General features: G+C 55.0%; 1 protein-coding gene and 1 long non-coding RNA gene across 4 annotated transcripts in view; one reads left to right on the forward strand and one right to left on the reverse strand.

Annotated features, from left to right (window-relative positions):
• The window catches only part of ADGRD1 (adhesion G protein-coupled receptor D1), a 150,265-nt gene extending 139,550 nt beyond the window's left edge, over window positions 1-10,715 (forward strand). For all 3 annotated transcript variants that reach the window (XM_082418223.1, XM_082418225.1, XM_082418224.1), the window contains 5 exons: window positions 612-703; window positions 4,353-4,479; window positions 5,730-5,771; window positions 7,089-7,181; window positions 8,534-10,715. In XM_082418223.1, the coding sequence (XP_082274349.1) occupies window positions 612-703; window positions 4,353-4,479; window positions 5,730-5,771; window positions 7,089-7,181; window positions 8,534-8,629 (450 nt within the window). In that variant the 3' untranslated portion in view covers window positions 8,630-10,715. The remainder of the gene's footprint in view (window positions 1-611; window positions 704-4,352; window positions 4,480-5,729; window positions 5,772-7,088; window positions 7,182-8,533) is intronic.
• LOC309640110 overlaps window positions 1-14,240 on the reverse strand; it is a 258,908-nt gene that overhangs the window by 2,400 nt on the left and 242,268 nt on the right. The gene's annotated exons all lie outside the window — the stretch shown is intronic.

Consider the following 14,240-nt stretch of genomic DNA (forward strand, 5'->3'; position numbering starts at 1 on the left):
GAGCCTCCCAGCCCCTAGACCCCCAAAGGGAGCTTTCCTAGCAAGGAGGAAGCATTGGGCAGAAGATGCAGAATCCTCTGCTGTGGCCTCCGGGGACCCGTGCTGTGGCCTCTGTGGACGCACAGCCGTGGGCCTGGGCTGGGGGCAGGAGGTGAGGGCCAGGCTGTGCTCCAGTGCTCAGACTGCACTGCGGGCGTTCCTGCTCCTTCTCATTAACTGGAGAAACTGAGGTTCGGAGGACTTCAGTACGTTACCCAGGGCCACACCCGGGGAGCACGTGGTGAAAGGAGGCTGGAACCAGCTCTGTCTGATTCTGAGGTCCACAGCTTCCTTGCCCTGGTGGTGAGCAGAGGGGCACTTTCTTCGGCGTGCTCCTGGGGACTCGACCTGGGGTGTTTGGCCATCTTTTCTCAGGAGCACAGATGTGGGCTCCCAGAAGGCAGTCTTGCAGGTGACCTGTGCAGGTAAAAGTTCAAGGACACGGCTTCGATTTCTCCCAGAGACGCCCCCTGTTTGCCTGGGAAGGCTGGCTGGGGAGTGGGCCAGGTGGGCTCGGAGGTCCTGCAGGTGCGGCTGCAGCCCTCACCTTGTCTCTCGTGCTCCTCATGCAGGTCAACATGGGCATCCTCGTTGCGGTGACCAGGGTCATTTCACAGATCAGCGCCGACAACTACAAGATACACGGAGATCCCAGCGCCTTCAAGTAAGCGGGACCCTGGGCTGTCAGCCATGCCCCTGCCCACAGAGGCTGCTCGGGGGTAGCAGGAGGCGGGTCACGCTCTTGGGCTTGCTTGGTGTCCTCATGATGTCATGGGGAGCATGGAGCGTGTGTCCTCATCGGTCTCTGTGACCAGCACCAGCTCGCTGCCCCTGGTTGTGAAAGAAGGGGGTCTATGAGATGCTCTCCCGGAGACCGCTTCACCCCTAGGGTGAGAGGAGCTGGCGGTGGGGTCCAGAGGAGGGTTCTGGAGCCCGACCGCCCTGCCTGGGTTGGTCCTGCCTCAGCCCTATCATCTGCTGGGACCTTGTGAGCTGTTCAACCCCTCAACACCCTGATTTCCTCGTCTGTGTGGTGAGGGTGATGGCGGCCGTCTTACAGGTTGTCCTGAGGAGGGTGGAACTTCCTGACCTGCTCTGGGGCTGGTTCATCCTCAGAAGGAACAGGTGTCTCTGAATGGGGCGGGGGTTCCACTCACACACTCGCTGCCTTCTGGGGTTTCTTCACCCCATTGTCGGGGCTCTGCCAATTGCAAGTGACAGAAAACCCAACACAAACTGGCTAAAGCACAAGGCATACCTATCGACACAGACAACCATAAGTCCAAGAATGAGTCTAGAATGGCTTGGTCCAGCGGATCAGATAATATCACCAGGACCCAGCTCCTCCTGCACTTCTCAGCTCCATGCCCTCTGTCGGCTTCACGCTGAAACGGACTCTGCCTCCTGGTGAGAAAATGGCTGCACAGGAGGTTCAAGTCCATGGGAAAGTGTGTCTCTTTCCCCAATGATCAGAAGTCCTGAGCCTGGAGACCGAGACTCAGACCAGACCACACGCCCATCCACAAATCAGTCCCAGTGGATGGAAATCACCAGTTAACCCTGGCCTGAGTCACACGGTCCATCCTGGCTCTGGGGCGCAGTCAGCACCCCTGAACCACCGGGCCAGGAAGTTGGGGCAGTGGCCCCTCAAAGGGAATTTAGGGGCTGCTGTAGAAACAGGGTGCAGTTACTAGGCAGCTGGCATTCTGTAAGTTACTTTATCTACACTGTATCTCTTCCGATCTGAAAGGGAAAACAATAGACATATCAGCAGCAAATCGATAAGACAATTATTCTGTAATGAACTCCAGACGCTGTAAAGTAACCTGACCAGTGGCTCCGGCCCCCTCGGGCTTTTTCAGCCCCTGGAAACCTTCGAGATGCTCCTGGGTCAGGGTCACTCCCCTTCCTCTTGCATCAGCGAGAACAGGCAGCGCTGCCCCGTGAGGCCGTCAGTCCCCCGGCCCCGGGGGCCTGACTGGGGAGGAGGCTGACCCTCCCTCACCCCAGCCTCAGCCCCCAGGCCCTCCCCTCGGTGCGCAGGGCCCCGTCGGACCCGGCACCCGCAGGACCACTGGGCTCGCTGCGCCCAGAGCAGCCCGGATCTCACCCCACGCCCGCGCCCCCGTCTCTGCCCTGCCCCCTCTTCACGCTCCGCGGCCCCGAAAGGCAGCTGAGCCCACGACCCATCTGCCCTCCGTGGGGACCTGGTCCCCAAGTGGAGGCTGACACGGGGGAGGTCGGGGCCGTGCATCGCGAGGGCGTTTCCGCGTCTCTGCGGAACCAGGGCCGGGGCGCAGCCGCTGTGCCCTCCCGTGTCCTGTGTCCTGCACGTGACATGGCGCTCAGGACCAACCTCCTGGAGAGAGTCCGGCCCGTCCCTCTGGACAGACCCCCGACCCTCCCCGCCCAGCACGCTCCCTGCCCCGCCTCCTCTTCTTCGCGTGGCCGAGCAGGACCCTGGGTCACTGCGTCACTCCCTTCTGAGTGTCCCCGCCCTGGGCTGGTGAAGCAGGAGCCCCGGGAGCCGGGCGGAAGACGCAACACAGCCTCCTCGGAGCACTTCTGGCTCCTTCTCTCCTGGTTTCAATCTAGTCCTTTCCTTCCTGCCCAGCGGCTCAACGCCCAGTGACTTAACGCAATGAGATGCTTCCTCAGGAGCCCTAACAGGGCTGCCTTCCACCTGCTTTCTCACCTCTATTTATTGGTCATGATTCCAGACTCCCCAGAAAGCAGCAGAGAACATTCAGTTTTCCCAAGTGAGATCCGGGTCCTGGGGGCGGGAGGGAGGTGGATGCCGGCCCCCGGGGAGCAGGGGGGCGGGCATCGGGGAGTCTCATGCGTCCGGACCGCGTCCCCCACCTGCCCAGGCCTCCTCTCCTGCAGGGACCCCGCTCCTTCTGCCTTTGACAAGGGACCTGGCTGCTCTGGCCGTGTTAACAGGTCCTCAGAGAGCCTCAGCTAGAGGAGTTTCCTCCAAGATTTTGTCATTTATTGCTTTATTTTTGAAGTAAAAATGAGCCATCCCTTTAAAAGTAACACATTGATACCGACTTTTCAGCAGCTGTTCCTTTCAATTATGGATTTTCCAGGATCTAAAGATTGAATCTAAATCACTCATGATATCTTGTTCCCCAGATTCAGGTGTCTTATTTGAACTGTATTGACTTTATGAAAACACGCAGCTGCAGCTTCCCTGAGAGATGACGTGTGGGGACACATCTTTGGTTTTCTAGGGATTTGCTGCGAGGAGCTATCCGTGCCGGGACCTCGGGCTTCTGACCAGGAAGGCCCTTAGGGCCATCGCACCTCCTCCTGGGAGGGGCTGGATCCCTGAGCGGCACTTCTGCATGTTCATGCATTTGCTCGACCATCAGCCGTTCTGTGGCCTCTTCCTCATCTTGCCCGCTGGGCCTGGCGCTGTGCTGGCTTTGGGGCTGCAGAGATGCAGAGCCCAGCCTTTAGAGGACTCACCGTCTAGTGAGGGAGACCGTGCGGGTCGCAGCGCCAAGGGACGAGGGCCTTGGAGGTTGCTTAGCTGGGCAGCATGGCACCCATCCGTCTCTGGACTTCTCTGTCATGCTTACGTGCAGAAACCGCCCTGTGGAGAGCTGAGCTGTCTGAGGAGTCAGGGTGGGCTGGGCCCCAGTTAGCGTACGATGATTTGCAGGGCGTATCAGACAGAGGCAGCCAGGACTCAGACAGCCCCTGGGGCATCGCCGCCACACCAGCTCCGTTCTGGGCTCTGCAGACACCGGGGGGCCCAGAGCCTTCTCACGGAACTCACGTTCCAAGGGCGAGCCTCAAGGCCGACGCTGCAGGTGCCGCGGCGCTGGGTGTGTCTCCTGCCCCCTGGGCTCCTCGGCTGCGCTCCGCTCTGTGGGCACCTGGCACCAGCATTTCCCTCAGCATCACCACCTGTTGGATTGGCGCGGTCAGCCTGAGTGCCCAGAGGATGCGCTGGCTCCCGGAAGCCCAGTGCCAGCTGCCGTCCTACAGAGCTGCCTGTTTGGCCCAGAGCTGGCCTTGCAGGGACCCCGTCTTACACGTCCGGGGTAGTCAGCTCCTGACCCAAGGCCTCCTGCAGGGAGGAATCAGGTCTCAGTCCCAGTGGGGCCTGTGTCTGCTCCCACCTGGAAGCCTCGCGTCTGGGCCCCCCCGCCTGCCCGCCCTCCCTGTCTCTCTTGGCGTCTGGGCCCAGCCTGCCCGCCCCCCCTGTCTCTCTTGGCGTCTGGACCCCCCCGCCTGCCCGCCCTCCCTGTCTCTCTTGGCGTCTGGGCCCAGCCTGCCCGCCCGCCGTGTCTCTCGCGCAGGTTGACAGCGAAAGCCGTGGCCGTGCTGCTGCCCGTCCTGGGAGCCTCGTGGGTCTTCGGCGCATTTGCCGTCAACACCCAGACTGTGGCCTTTCAGTACGTGTTCGCCGCGCTCAACTCCTCACAGGTGAGGGCCCGATGGGACTGTCGGCTTCGTGGGTGGACGCGCGGAGCAGCTTGCCTCTGAGGCGGGAGGGAGACCCTGTGCTCTGTCCCCTCCACACACACGCACCTCGTGGACCCCGAGCGTGGAGGGTCCCCAAGGCCTGCGGACACGGGCATGGGCGGGGCGTGCACCGGGGTCTCTGAGCAGATGGGCCGTGCAGGACCCCATTCACAGCAGGGCTGCCTCGTCCTCCTGGACAGTATCTGTGGAGGCCCATCCGGGCCTGGAAGGAAGACGGTCAGCACGTGGGCAGCTCCTGAAAGGGAGCCGGGCGTGGAGAGGTGGTGATGGGGGTACCTTGGGCTCTGAGTTCTCATCTGCCCTCTGCATGGAAGGACGGCAAGGGTGACAGCCTAGGAACCAGACACTTGGGGTGCCCAGAGTCTTGACTCCCCAGAGCCACAAGCCCCCAGAGGAAGGGTGGAGGCGGGTGCCCGTGGCCATACACAGCCTACGCGACCAAGCCCAAGGCTTAATCCGCCCCAGCCCTCACCATGATGTCCTTGCCGCATCTGGGTCTGCACAACCAGTGACGGTGCCAGGCTTCTAATTTGTAATAAGCCCCCATGCATAGTTTCCTTCTGGCTGTTTATAATGAAAGGTGGTAGGTTGTCCTGGCTGCAGCCCTACACACCCCAGGTCCTGGGCTCCTCATTTATCCTCTGTGTCCCATAAAGTGTCCTCTTCCGTAAAGTGGGAACAATAACGGGACCCACTTTGTGGGGGGCTGCTTTTCAGCACTAAATGAGATGACGCACGCGAAGTGTTTGTCTAGTGCGGACACAGAGGGGCAGTCTCTAGGCGTTTGGGGAGATCCTCACCTTGTGTCTGTTTTCACTGTCATCGTCATCCTCAGTTTGCAGGTGAGGACGCCAGGGCTCGGTTTAGGTGATGCGCTCGTGCCCTCCCATTTGTCCGCCCCAGCATGTTTGCTCCTCTCCGAGGTTAAGCCTGTCTGGGCGTCCACCTGTCCTTGTATCTTGGTCATGGCGGCTGCCTGCGTTTAGGTTAGATTACAGGATACCCTTCCGCCCTTATGGACTCCAGACCGTAGGGTCCAGCATCACAGCTCACTCCCATGCTCCCCAACACCAAGCCATGCCAATGCCACTCTCAGAGCCCATGGGTGGCATTGGAAAGCACCCTCAGAAGGTGTTTGTAACAAAATGCAAGTGGCTCTAATTCTGTGTTTTCCTGCCCTTCCTTCCCAGGGATTTTTCATCTTCCTTTTTCACTGTCTCCTGAATTCAGAGGTATGTCTGCTCCACTTCGTGACAGTATGAAGCTGGTTTTTCATTTCTGAAAGGGCACAGAGCGCAGGAACCATGTTGCCGCATCAGGCTGGTGTCCGGAAATGTAACCCTGAATAAGCCTTGGTATTGCTGACAGGTTGTGTGCGGGGGGGCTGCTTTCCGTCAGCTCTCTCTCCCTCATCCCGGTTGCTAAGCAACACACACACATCCTCCCTCACTGCTGTCACACGGGCACGGCTGGCTGTGTGGAGGACCAGGGGAGATGGCGACAGTGTGGAATAGCTGAGCTGGAGATCCAGGGCCTTGCTTGGCATCCGGCATATCAGGGAGAGTAAGATGCAGATGTGCTCCCGGCAGATCCTCCCCAAAGGCATTCGGGAAGCTGGCCTGGGGTGTAAGGAGGACTCCTGACTGGAGGGGTTAGAGAGGGGACGTCTGTGATGCGGCCTCCGAGGGCATTGGGGTACCTGGAGTGGGCTCATTCCTCTTGGTGCAGTCTGGGGCATTGCACCTGCTGTGTACTCGGCCGTGCGGATGGTGGAAGCTGCTCTAGATCCTGTCCCTCGGGACCCATAGTCCGTGGGAGGAGTTTTACCTGCAAATTGTGGGAGTGGCATTGTGTTCCTTGGCATCTGAGTCCCTTCCAGGCTGTGGTCCTGGGGAAATGCCTCTGGAACGGTGACTGAGAACAGGGCAGAAGCGCCACCCGCCTCTGTGCTTTTCCAGGAGGGTCCATCCATTTGCACGAGGATAGGTCAGGCGGGGAGGGAGGAGATGGGGGGAGGGGCAGGCAGGATGAGTGGCCCAGGACGATGGCGGCCAGTGGAGGAGAGGTCACGTGTTTGCAAAGACCAGGTAGCAGCCCAAGCAGGGCCTGAGACTGATCCACGTGGCAGAGGGGGCAGGAGGGAGAGGCAGCCTCGGAACCGCACACGGCCCGCCCCACGCGTGGGTTTCTTCATTTACTTCTTTGTGTGGTTTCTGTGCCCGTCGCACTCTCGGCCCCCAGGCTGTTCACTGTCGAGTGTGTCCCACCTCCCCACCCAGCACTGTGAGGGCGGCAAAGGGCAGGCCAGGTCCGGCTTTCTCCCCGTGCAGGGCTGGGAACGGCGGGGGGACGCAGCCTGTATCTGTCACACGAACCAGTGACACGTCCGTAGCGCGGCTCCGGAACCACTGACTCTGTTTGGATCTGATGCCCCCGAGTCCTTTCCTCACCCTGCAGCACAAATTCCTTGGGACCTTTCAGAATGACCTCTTGTTGCTTTTTCAGCTTCTGAAATTGCTTCTAATGAGCCTTCCATTCTGCCTTTGAAGGTGAGAGCTGCTTTCAAGCATAAAACCAAGGTCTGGTCCCTCACGAGCAGCTCTACCCGCCAGGCCAACGCGAAGCCCTTCAACTCGGACATCGTGAGTGCATGTGGTGTCTCGTGTGCGCCCCTCCTGCGCTGGCCGATCCTGCTCTGACTGCCTTCCATCCCCAGCCCACACTGACCCAGGCCTCTTGTTCTCTGTCCTCATCAGCCAGGACTTGCTTTCCAGCTTCACTGAGCTGCACGCAGCCTCTGCCTTACAGAGGACCGCGTGGTCCTGAGGCTGCGTCTCTTAAAGCCCGAGCCCCAGGCCCCCCGCTCACTCCTTCCCCGAGCTCCATCGTCTGCACCATCAGTGTCAGGCAGACGGCTGCCCAGGTCGGGGTGATGGAGCCTCAGCTCGGGTGCTGGTCCTTTCACACCTGACATAGGCCTGCAGGCAGCACGAGCTGATGTCACACCCACAACAGGGCCCCCCTCCTCACGAAATCACCTGGCCCTCTCTCCTGCCCCACTTCCCAGGGCCAGTACTTCTTATGTTGACTTAGGGGGATGGAAGGATCAATTGACCACGAGGCAGACACTGGTCATGCTGATGGTGTCCTATAAGAGGCACAAAAGTCACTGGACACAGCCCGGCCTCTGCATCAGGTCTCCTCCCCCTACAGATGCTTGAGAAATTGGGTCTGGATGGTCGGGGGTCTGAACAAGCCGCTCACCTTCCAGCACTGGGCTTGGTTCACCTTTCTCCCGCGGGAAGTGGTCCCTCATCCCTCCGCCCCGCAGACCCCTGGGCAGGGCCCCGGGCCCCCTGGAGCAGGCGGTATCGTGGGTTCTCACTGCACTGCAGCCTTGCACCTGTCAGTTAGGCCCTCGCTCAGGGGTCCCGTCCTCAGGAGGTCCCTCCTGGACAGCACTGAACAAAGGTGCCCCCACCCCGTACCAGCGTCCTGCGCCTGCTACTCTTGGCAGTTGTTTGGTTTATTCACTTGCTTGATGGCCACTGTCTGCCTCCCCCATTGGAACGCGAGCTCCGCGGGGGCAGGGGTCTGGTCGGCTCTGTTCACTGGCATGACCCCATAGCCTAGATCAGGCCCCGGTGCCCAGCCTGCTCGATAAATCAGTGTCGAAGGAATAAGTGAATACGTGGAGGGAAGAATAGAGGCGTGAATGAGTGAATGAACGAATGAGTGAGCGATAGATTGAAGAATGAATGACTGCCTGGGTGAGTGCACCCCAGAACCTGGGAGCCACGAGGCAGGGGAACCTGTGCGGAGAAGGTGGAGAGAACTGCGCCCTCCGGGTCCTCATTTTTCTGGGGGGCGGTGGGGCCGCCCCCAGGAGGATCCCCAGGCAACTTTCTGGCACAAGGCTTTGCTCTCAGCACTCCTGTGGGACTTGGGTTTCTCGTCCCAGAGTCTCCATTTCTCGATCCTCTGTGGTCTGCAGATGAACGGGACCCGGCCTGGTACAGGCTCCAGCAAGCTCACCCCTTGGGACAAGAGCAGCCACTCCGGGCACCGCGTGGACCTGTCCGCCGTGTGAGCAGAGCGGCCGCGGACCCGGCAGCCTGCCGCTCAGAACCCCCCGACCCGCCGCAGACCGCATGCAAGCATTGCTCTGCCTTCGCCACTGGGACCCTTTACTCGTCGCTCTCTGGACCTGGGGGTCACGGCCCTCCCCCCTCCCCCCGTGACAGCCATCCTCTCCTGCGACCCGCTCCTGTGACAGAGCCCACCGCCCAGCCCGCAGCCTGATACACGGCGAGGGACGGCGCCCCGGAGCACACAGCGGCCCCTGCCCTTTATCACTGCAAGTGCACAGACCCTCCACACTGCGCGCACAGGACTCAGGGGCCGTGGCACCAGGAGGGAGGTTTAGCCTCGGCAGGCGCCGCGATGGGGACTTGGGACCAGAGACGTGGCGTCCCGCAGGGGAGGCTGGGCGGAGGCCCCTGGGGGCGCGTGGGGAAGTGCTCGAGGGTGTTTTCCACCTGCTGACTCCACCCAATGCAGGGTCCCCGATGCCTGGCACCTGCTGACGCCCAGGGCGTCGGGCTGGGGGCACCGGCTGCCCAGCCCGTCTGTGCGCTTGGGCCTCGCGTAGGCGCAGAGCCCGTGGGGTCTTCTGCTCCGGCAGCTCCTCCGCCCCTTCCTCGTGAGTGCTGTCTCTTCCGACTCCAAGTCAGCCTTCAGGTCGCCCCCTTTCCTGGCACCTGAGCCTCCTCTGTGTTCGCGGGGGCCCATCAGAGCCGCCGTTTCCCAAGGCATAACGTCCCCCAGAGGGTTTCTTCGTCATCACCTGTAAATGCTTTTCCGTGTTTCTAGCGAGCGGATCACAGCGGAGGGGAGCGCAGTAGGTGATTTCATGTCGCCACAGGGGCAGACCTTGACGCCCAGAGCCACTTGGCAGGCTGCTGGGGGGTGGGGTGGGGGGGACCCTGGTCCTGACCGACCCGGGGAGGGAAGCGTGGCAATAGCTGTATCTTCTGAGTTGATGTTAATTTATGGACCCGGACTCAGCCCCCTAGGAAATGGGATGATCGTTAGGACTCCATGTGTGGGCGAGACCCCGTGGAACGCTGGGGTTCGGTCATAGACGCGAACCGAAACGCCATCGAAAAGCTGGGAAACAGGCTGTGAAAGGTCACCCTGTGATGACGGCACCAAAGGTGCCTGTGAAATGTGTGGGTACGAAATTCCAACTTGTTTTCGATACTGGAAAATCTTCCTTGAAAACTGTGACGGCGACAGCATTAAAGGCCTCCCCACCGCGTCGCCCCGCCTCTCCCAACACGTTTGCTTTGTTTCCGAGTGAGATTTTACATCGTCTTGCAGACCTTTTCCATCTTCCTCTGGCACCTTCGTGAAGTAACTCATGCCCTGATGATGATGAGTGTGACAGCCATCTTCAGGCATCTCCCACAGTGGGGGGGGGGGCGGGGGACCGGGATGGGGGGTGGGACACAGAGCAACGTGTTGACGCAGGGGTTAACCTCTGTCCTTCCGTCCGGGTGGGTCCCAGATGCACCAGCCCACTCTGCACGTTGTGACAGTGCCATGGGCATTCCCCAAGGGTGTGCCGTAGGGGTGAACCTGGCTGATGGCGGCAGAGACCCCGTGTCTGGCGAAAGGTGCGTCCAGCCCCTGCTCCAGGCTCTCCTCATGATTCCAGAAACCAGATCACCTGTAACTTGGCATTAGATCCTTGTCATGCCCAAGAGCACCTAGAAGTGAGAACACTATATTCCTAAGACTTACACTTGGATTCTTTTTTCTTATTTAGTTTCTGGTGAAGCAAATCAAGTAAGGAACTGTTTTTATTTTAGATGGAATTCTTTGTTGTTTTTTTTTTAACTCTCCGCATATTCACCCTACATAGCTAATATATCAGGAGAAGTAATGAGCAAACTCTTTATTTCCAAAGAATGAGAGTAGTGCACTTTATTTATAGGCTATATATTTTGGCTTCTGCAGTATTTTATTATCTACACATAATTTGGCCAAAGATAAGCAGTTGGAGAGAAGCGTGTGTTTAAAGTAGTTTATAGCACAGGAGAGACGATGAATGCCACTACTAGTGAAAATAGGTTGTGATTTTTATGAAATAAAATCTTAATGTCCTTAAAAAAGTGTGGTCTTTAGCGTCTTTTGCTAGTGGAAGGTGAACAGGACTGTGGGTCTCTCGACAAAAATCTGAAGAGAAACACACGTGGGTAAAATCCAACCCTGGGATTCACTCAGCAGACATTTATTCAGCGCTTTCTATGTGCCCAGCACATTCTAGCTCTTGGGACACTGTGATGGGCAATGCCCTGCCCTCTCAGGAGCCTCCCTGGGTGGGGCAGGTAGTGGGATTTGTGCAGCCCTGTGTCTCCCCAGGTTAATGTACTGGACAGAATACTGGTGCTTCTTTTTTTAAAAAACTTAACAATATATTTTATTTAAGCTAATATGTCAAAAATATTTCAACACATAACATTAAAAATTGTTGAGCTATTTTACATTCTTTTTTTCTATACTAAGTCTTTAAATCTGGTTTATTATTTTTTAAAGTCTTTAAAAAATGTTTACATCTGTGACTCTATTTCTGTTTTGTAAATAAGTTCATTTGTATCATTATCTTAGATTCCATGAGAAATAGAGTCACAGATGTAGAAAACACACGGTTACCAAAGGGGAAAAGTTGGGGAGGGGGGGAGGATAAATTGGGAGATTGGGGTTGACATATACACACTATTATACATAAAATAGATAAGGACCGACTGCAGAGCACAGGGAACTCTGCTCAATACTCTGTAATGGCCTATATGGGAAAAGAATCTTAAAAAGAGTGGATAGATGTATATGTATAAGGGATTCACTTTGCTGTACAGCAGAAACTAACACAACGTTGTAAATCAACCCTACTCCAATAAAAAGAAAAAGAAATGCTTACTAAACTAAAAAATTTTTTTTTAAAGTTTATACTCCATATACAGTTATTACAAAATATTGGCTCTATTCCCCATGTTGTACAGCACATCCTTGAGTCTATCCTACACCCAATAGTTTGTACCTCCCCCTCCCCCTCCCCTATATTGCTTCCCCCTCCACTGGTAACCACTAGTGTGTTCTCTGTACCTGTGAGTCTGCTTCCCTACTTTGTTGTATGTTTTAGATTATATATATGTATATATACTGGTGCTTCTTCCCAGGAGGTACAGAGATCCTCCCAGCTATATTTGTTCATGTGCTTTACCACGTTACTCTTGGTTCCTTGCACACAGCAGACATAATCTACTTGGTCCTACATCATATCTGCTATGCAAACATCTGCTTTTAAACTTGCTGTACTCTCTTAAACCATTTTCCATATTACTAGATATTGTTCATAATTATAATGTATATACATAAAACATTCAATTACATACTATATTTTACCAAAACCTTGTACTATTTTACAATGAGGTGATTTCTATGCTTCTATATTATCTACAGCATATGTAATGAGTATTTATTTTCATATTATATATGTATTGTAATATATTTTATATCTACTTATTCTAGATAGATAGAGCGATAGATATGTATTGATGTCTTTCTGCTTATGGCTTTTTTTCTTCTATTGATTATTTTCCAGGTTAAAATTTCAAAATTGGGTTCCTGCATCAAAAAGAGTCAATCATCCCGTCACTCTTGAAACGTTCTGCCAAAATGGTTACTGAGTCAGTTCTCGCTGCCAGTGATGACTTATTAGTATTCTCGTTTCCCAAATACTTTACCAGGACAGAGCGTTATCAGTATTTTTATTCCCAGCTTAATATGTGTGAAATGTCGTGATGTGCATTGCTTTGCTCAGTCCTGAGACTGCAAGGTTTTCCACACGTGTCTTTGCTTTCCCTCCTCTTTCTCTTAGAAGGAGGGGATGAACATTCTGCATATACAGGGGAAATAGTTGCCGTATTCGTGGGGTTTCCTCGCTGCTCCTGCGGCTGGCGTGAAGCAGCCTTGGTGAGAGTCAGGGCCGGGGCGATGTCCCACACCAGCCGCGCTCGCACACTGCGGCCCCCTGCTCTCGGGCCCATGGTGCAGCCTGCTGCGTGCGTCCTGTGGAAACGCCCTGGCGGGTTCCCAGGTGTTTAGGTCCGTCTCCGGAGACCAGGTCAGCCCCTGGGGCGCGGGCCCGGCTTGCTCCTGGGAGGTTGGAGGAGGTGGGTGCAGGCCGGGGAGGGGGATGCCGTGCAGGCCTGAGCGCGGTGGGTGGCGCAGGGGCGCCCCGGAAAGGATGCTGTAAGGTGGATGCCTGCCGCTGCCCTGGAGCCTGATGCCCTCTGGTCCCCGCCTCCTTCCGCCAGAGCCCACCGCCGCCTTTCACAGCAATCTTCTCATGCCATCTTTCCTGCAGAGATTCCTCAGAACTTGGAGTACACACATGGAAGACATTATCTTTCTGGGCTCCAATTGGTCTTTAAACTATTTTTTCACCATGTTTAGGGAGTTTGGGTGTGAGTGCTGGGGCGGAGATGGGGGTTAGAGGCGGTCCTCCGTTCCCATCATTGGCAAATTCCTTACGTCCTTTCTTTTTCTAATTTCATTATTATTTTTTATTGAGGTATAATTGACATACAACATCATAGTATTTTTAGGTGTACAACATAACGACTTGATACTTGTATACACTGCAAAACAATCACCGCAATAAGTCTAGTTAACCTCCGTCACCATACATGATGGTGATGGATGTCATAGCTACAGAAGTTTTTCTTCGTGTGCTGAGAACTTCTAAGATCTTCTCTCTTCGCAACTTTCAAATATGCAAGACAGTGTTATTAACTGTAGTTGCCATGTTGTACATTATAGCCCCAGGACTTTTTTATTTTATAACTAGAAGTTTGTACCTTTTGATCCCCTTCATCCATCTTGCCCACCACCCAACCCCCAACCTCTGTCACCACCAACCCACTCCCTGTTTCAATGACTTCAGCTTTTTTAGATTCTTCATATTAGTAAGATCATACAGTTTTTATATCTTTCTCTGCCTGACTTATTTCACCTAGCATGAGGCCCTCAAGGTACATTCATGTTGTCTCAAATGGCAGGATTTCCTTCTTTTGGCAGGTGAATAATATTCATTGTGAGTGTGTATGTCTGTGTGTGTATTTTTTACATATATATAGTACATATAAGTATATATTACGCATCTATGCCACATTTCTTTATCCGTCCATTCATTGATGCTGATTCTGTATCCTGCAACTTTACTGAATTCCTTTGTTAGTTCTAACAGTTTTGGGGGGGAATCTTTAGGGTTGTCTAAAAATCCGAATTTCACTTTTTCCTCTATGATGTGGGTGATTTTTATTTCTTTCTCTTGCCTTATTGTTCTGGCTAGGGCTTCCAGTACTATTCAGCCCCTGTGTTGAATAGGAGGGGTGGGAGTGGGCACCCTTGTCTTGTTTCTGACCTTAGAGGAAAAGCTTTCAACCTTTCATGGTTGAGTATGTTACCTGTGGGCTTGTCATGTATGGCCTTTAATATGTTGAGTTTTTAATCATGAATGGATATTGTATTTTGCCAAATGAGTTTTCTGCATCTATTGAGATGATAATATGATTTTATCTTTTATTCTATTAATGTAGTGTACCACATGTATTGATTTGCATACGTTGAACCAT

Source organism: Balaenoptera physalus, assembly GCF_965194825.1.
Source record: "Balaenoptera physalus genome assembly, chromosome: 12".
NCBI lineage: Eukaryota > Metazoa > Chordata > Mammalia > Artiodactyla > Balaenopteridae > Balaenoptera > Balaenoptera physalus.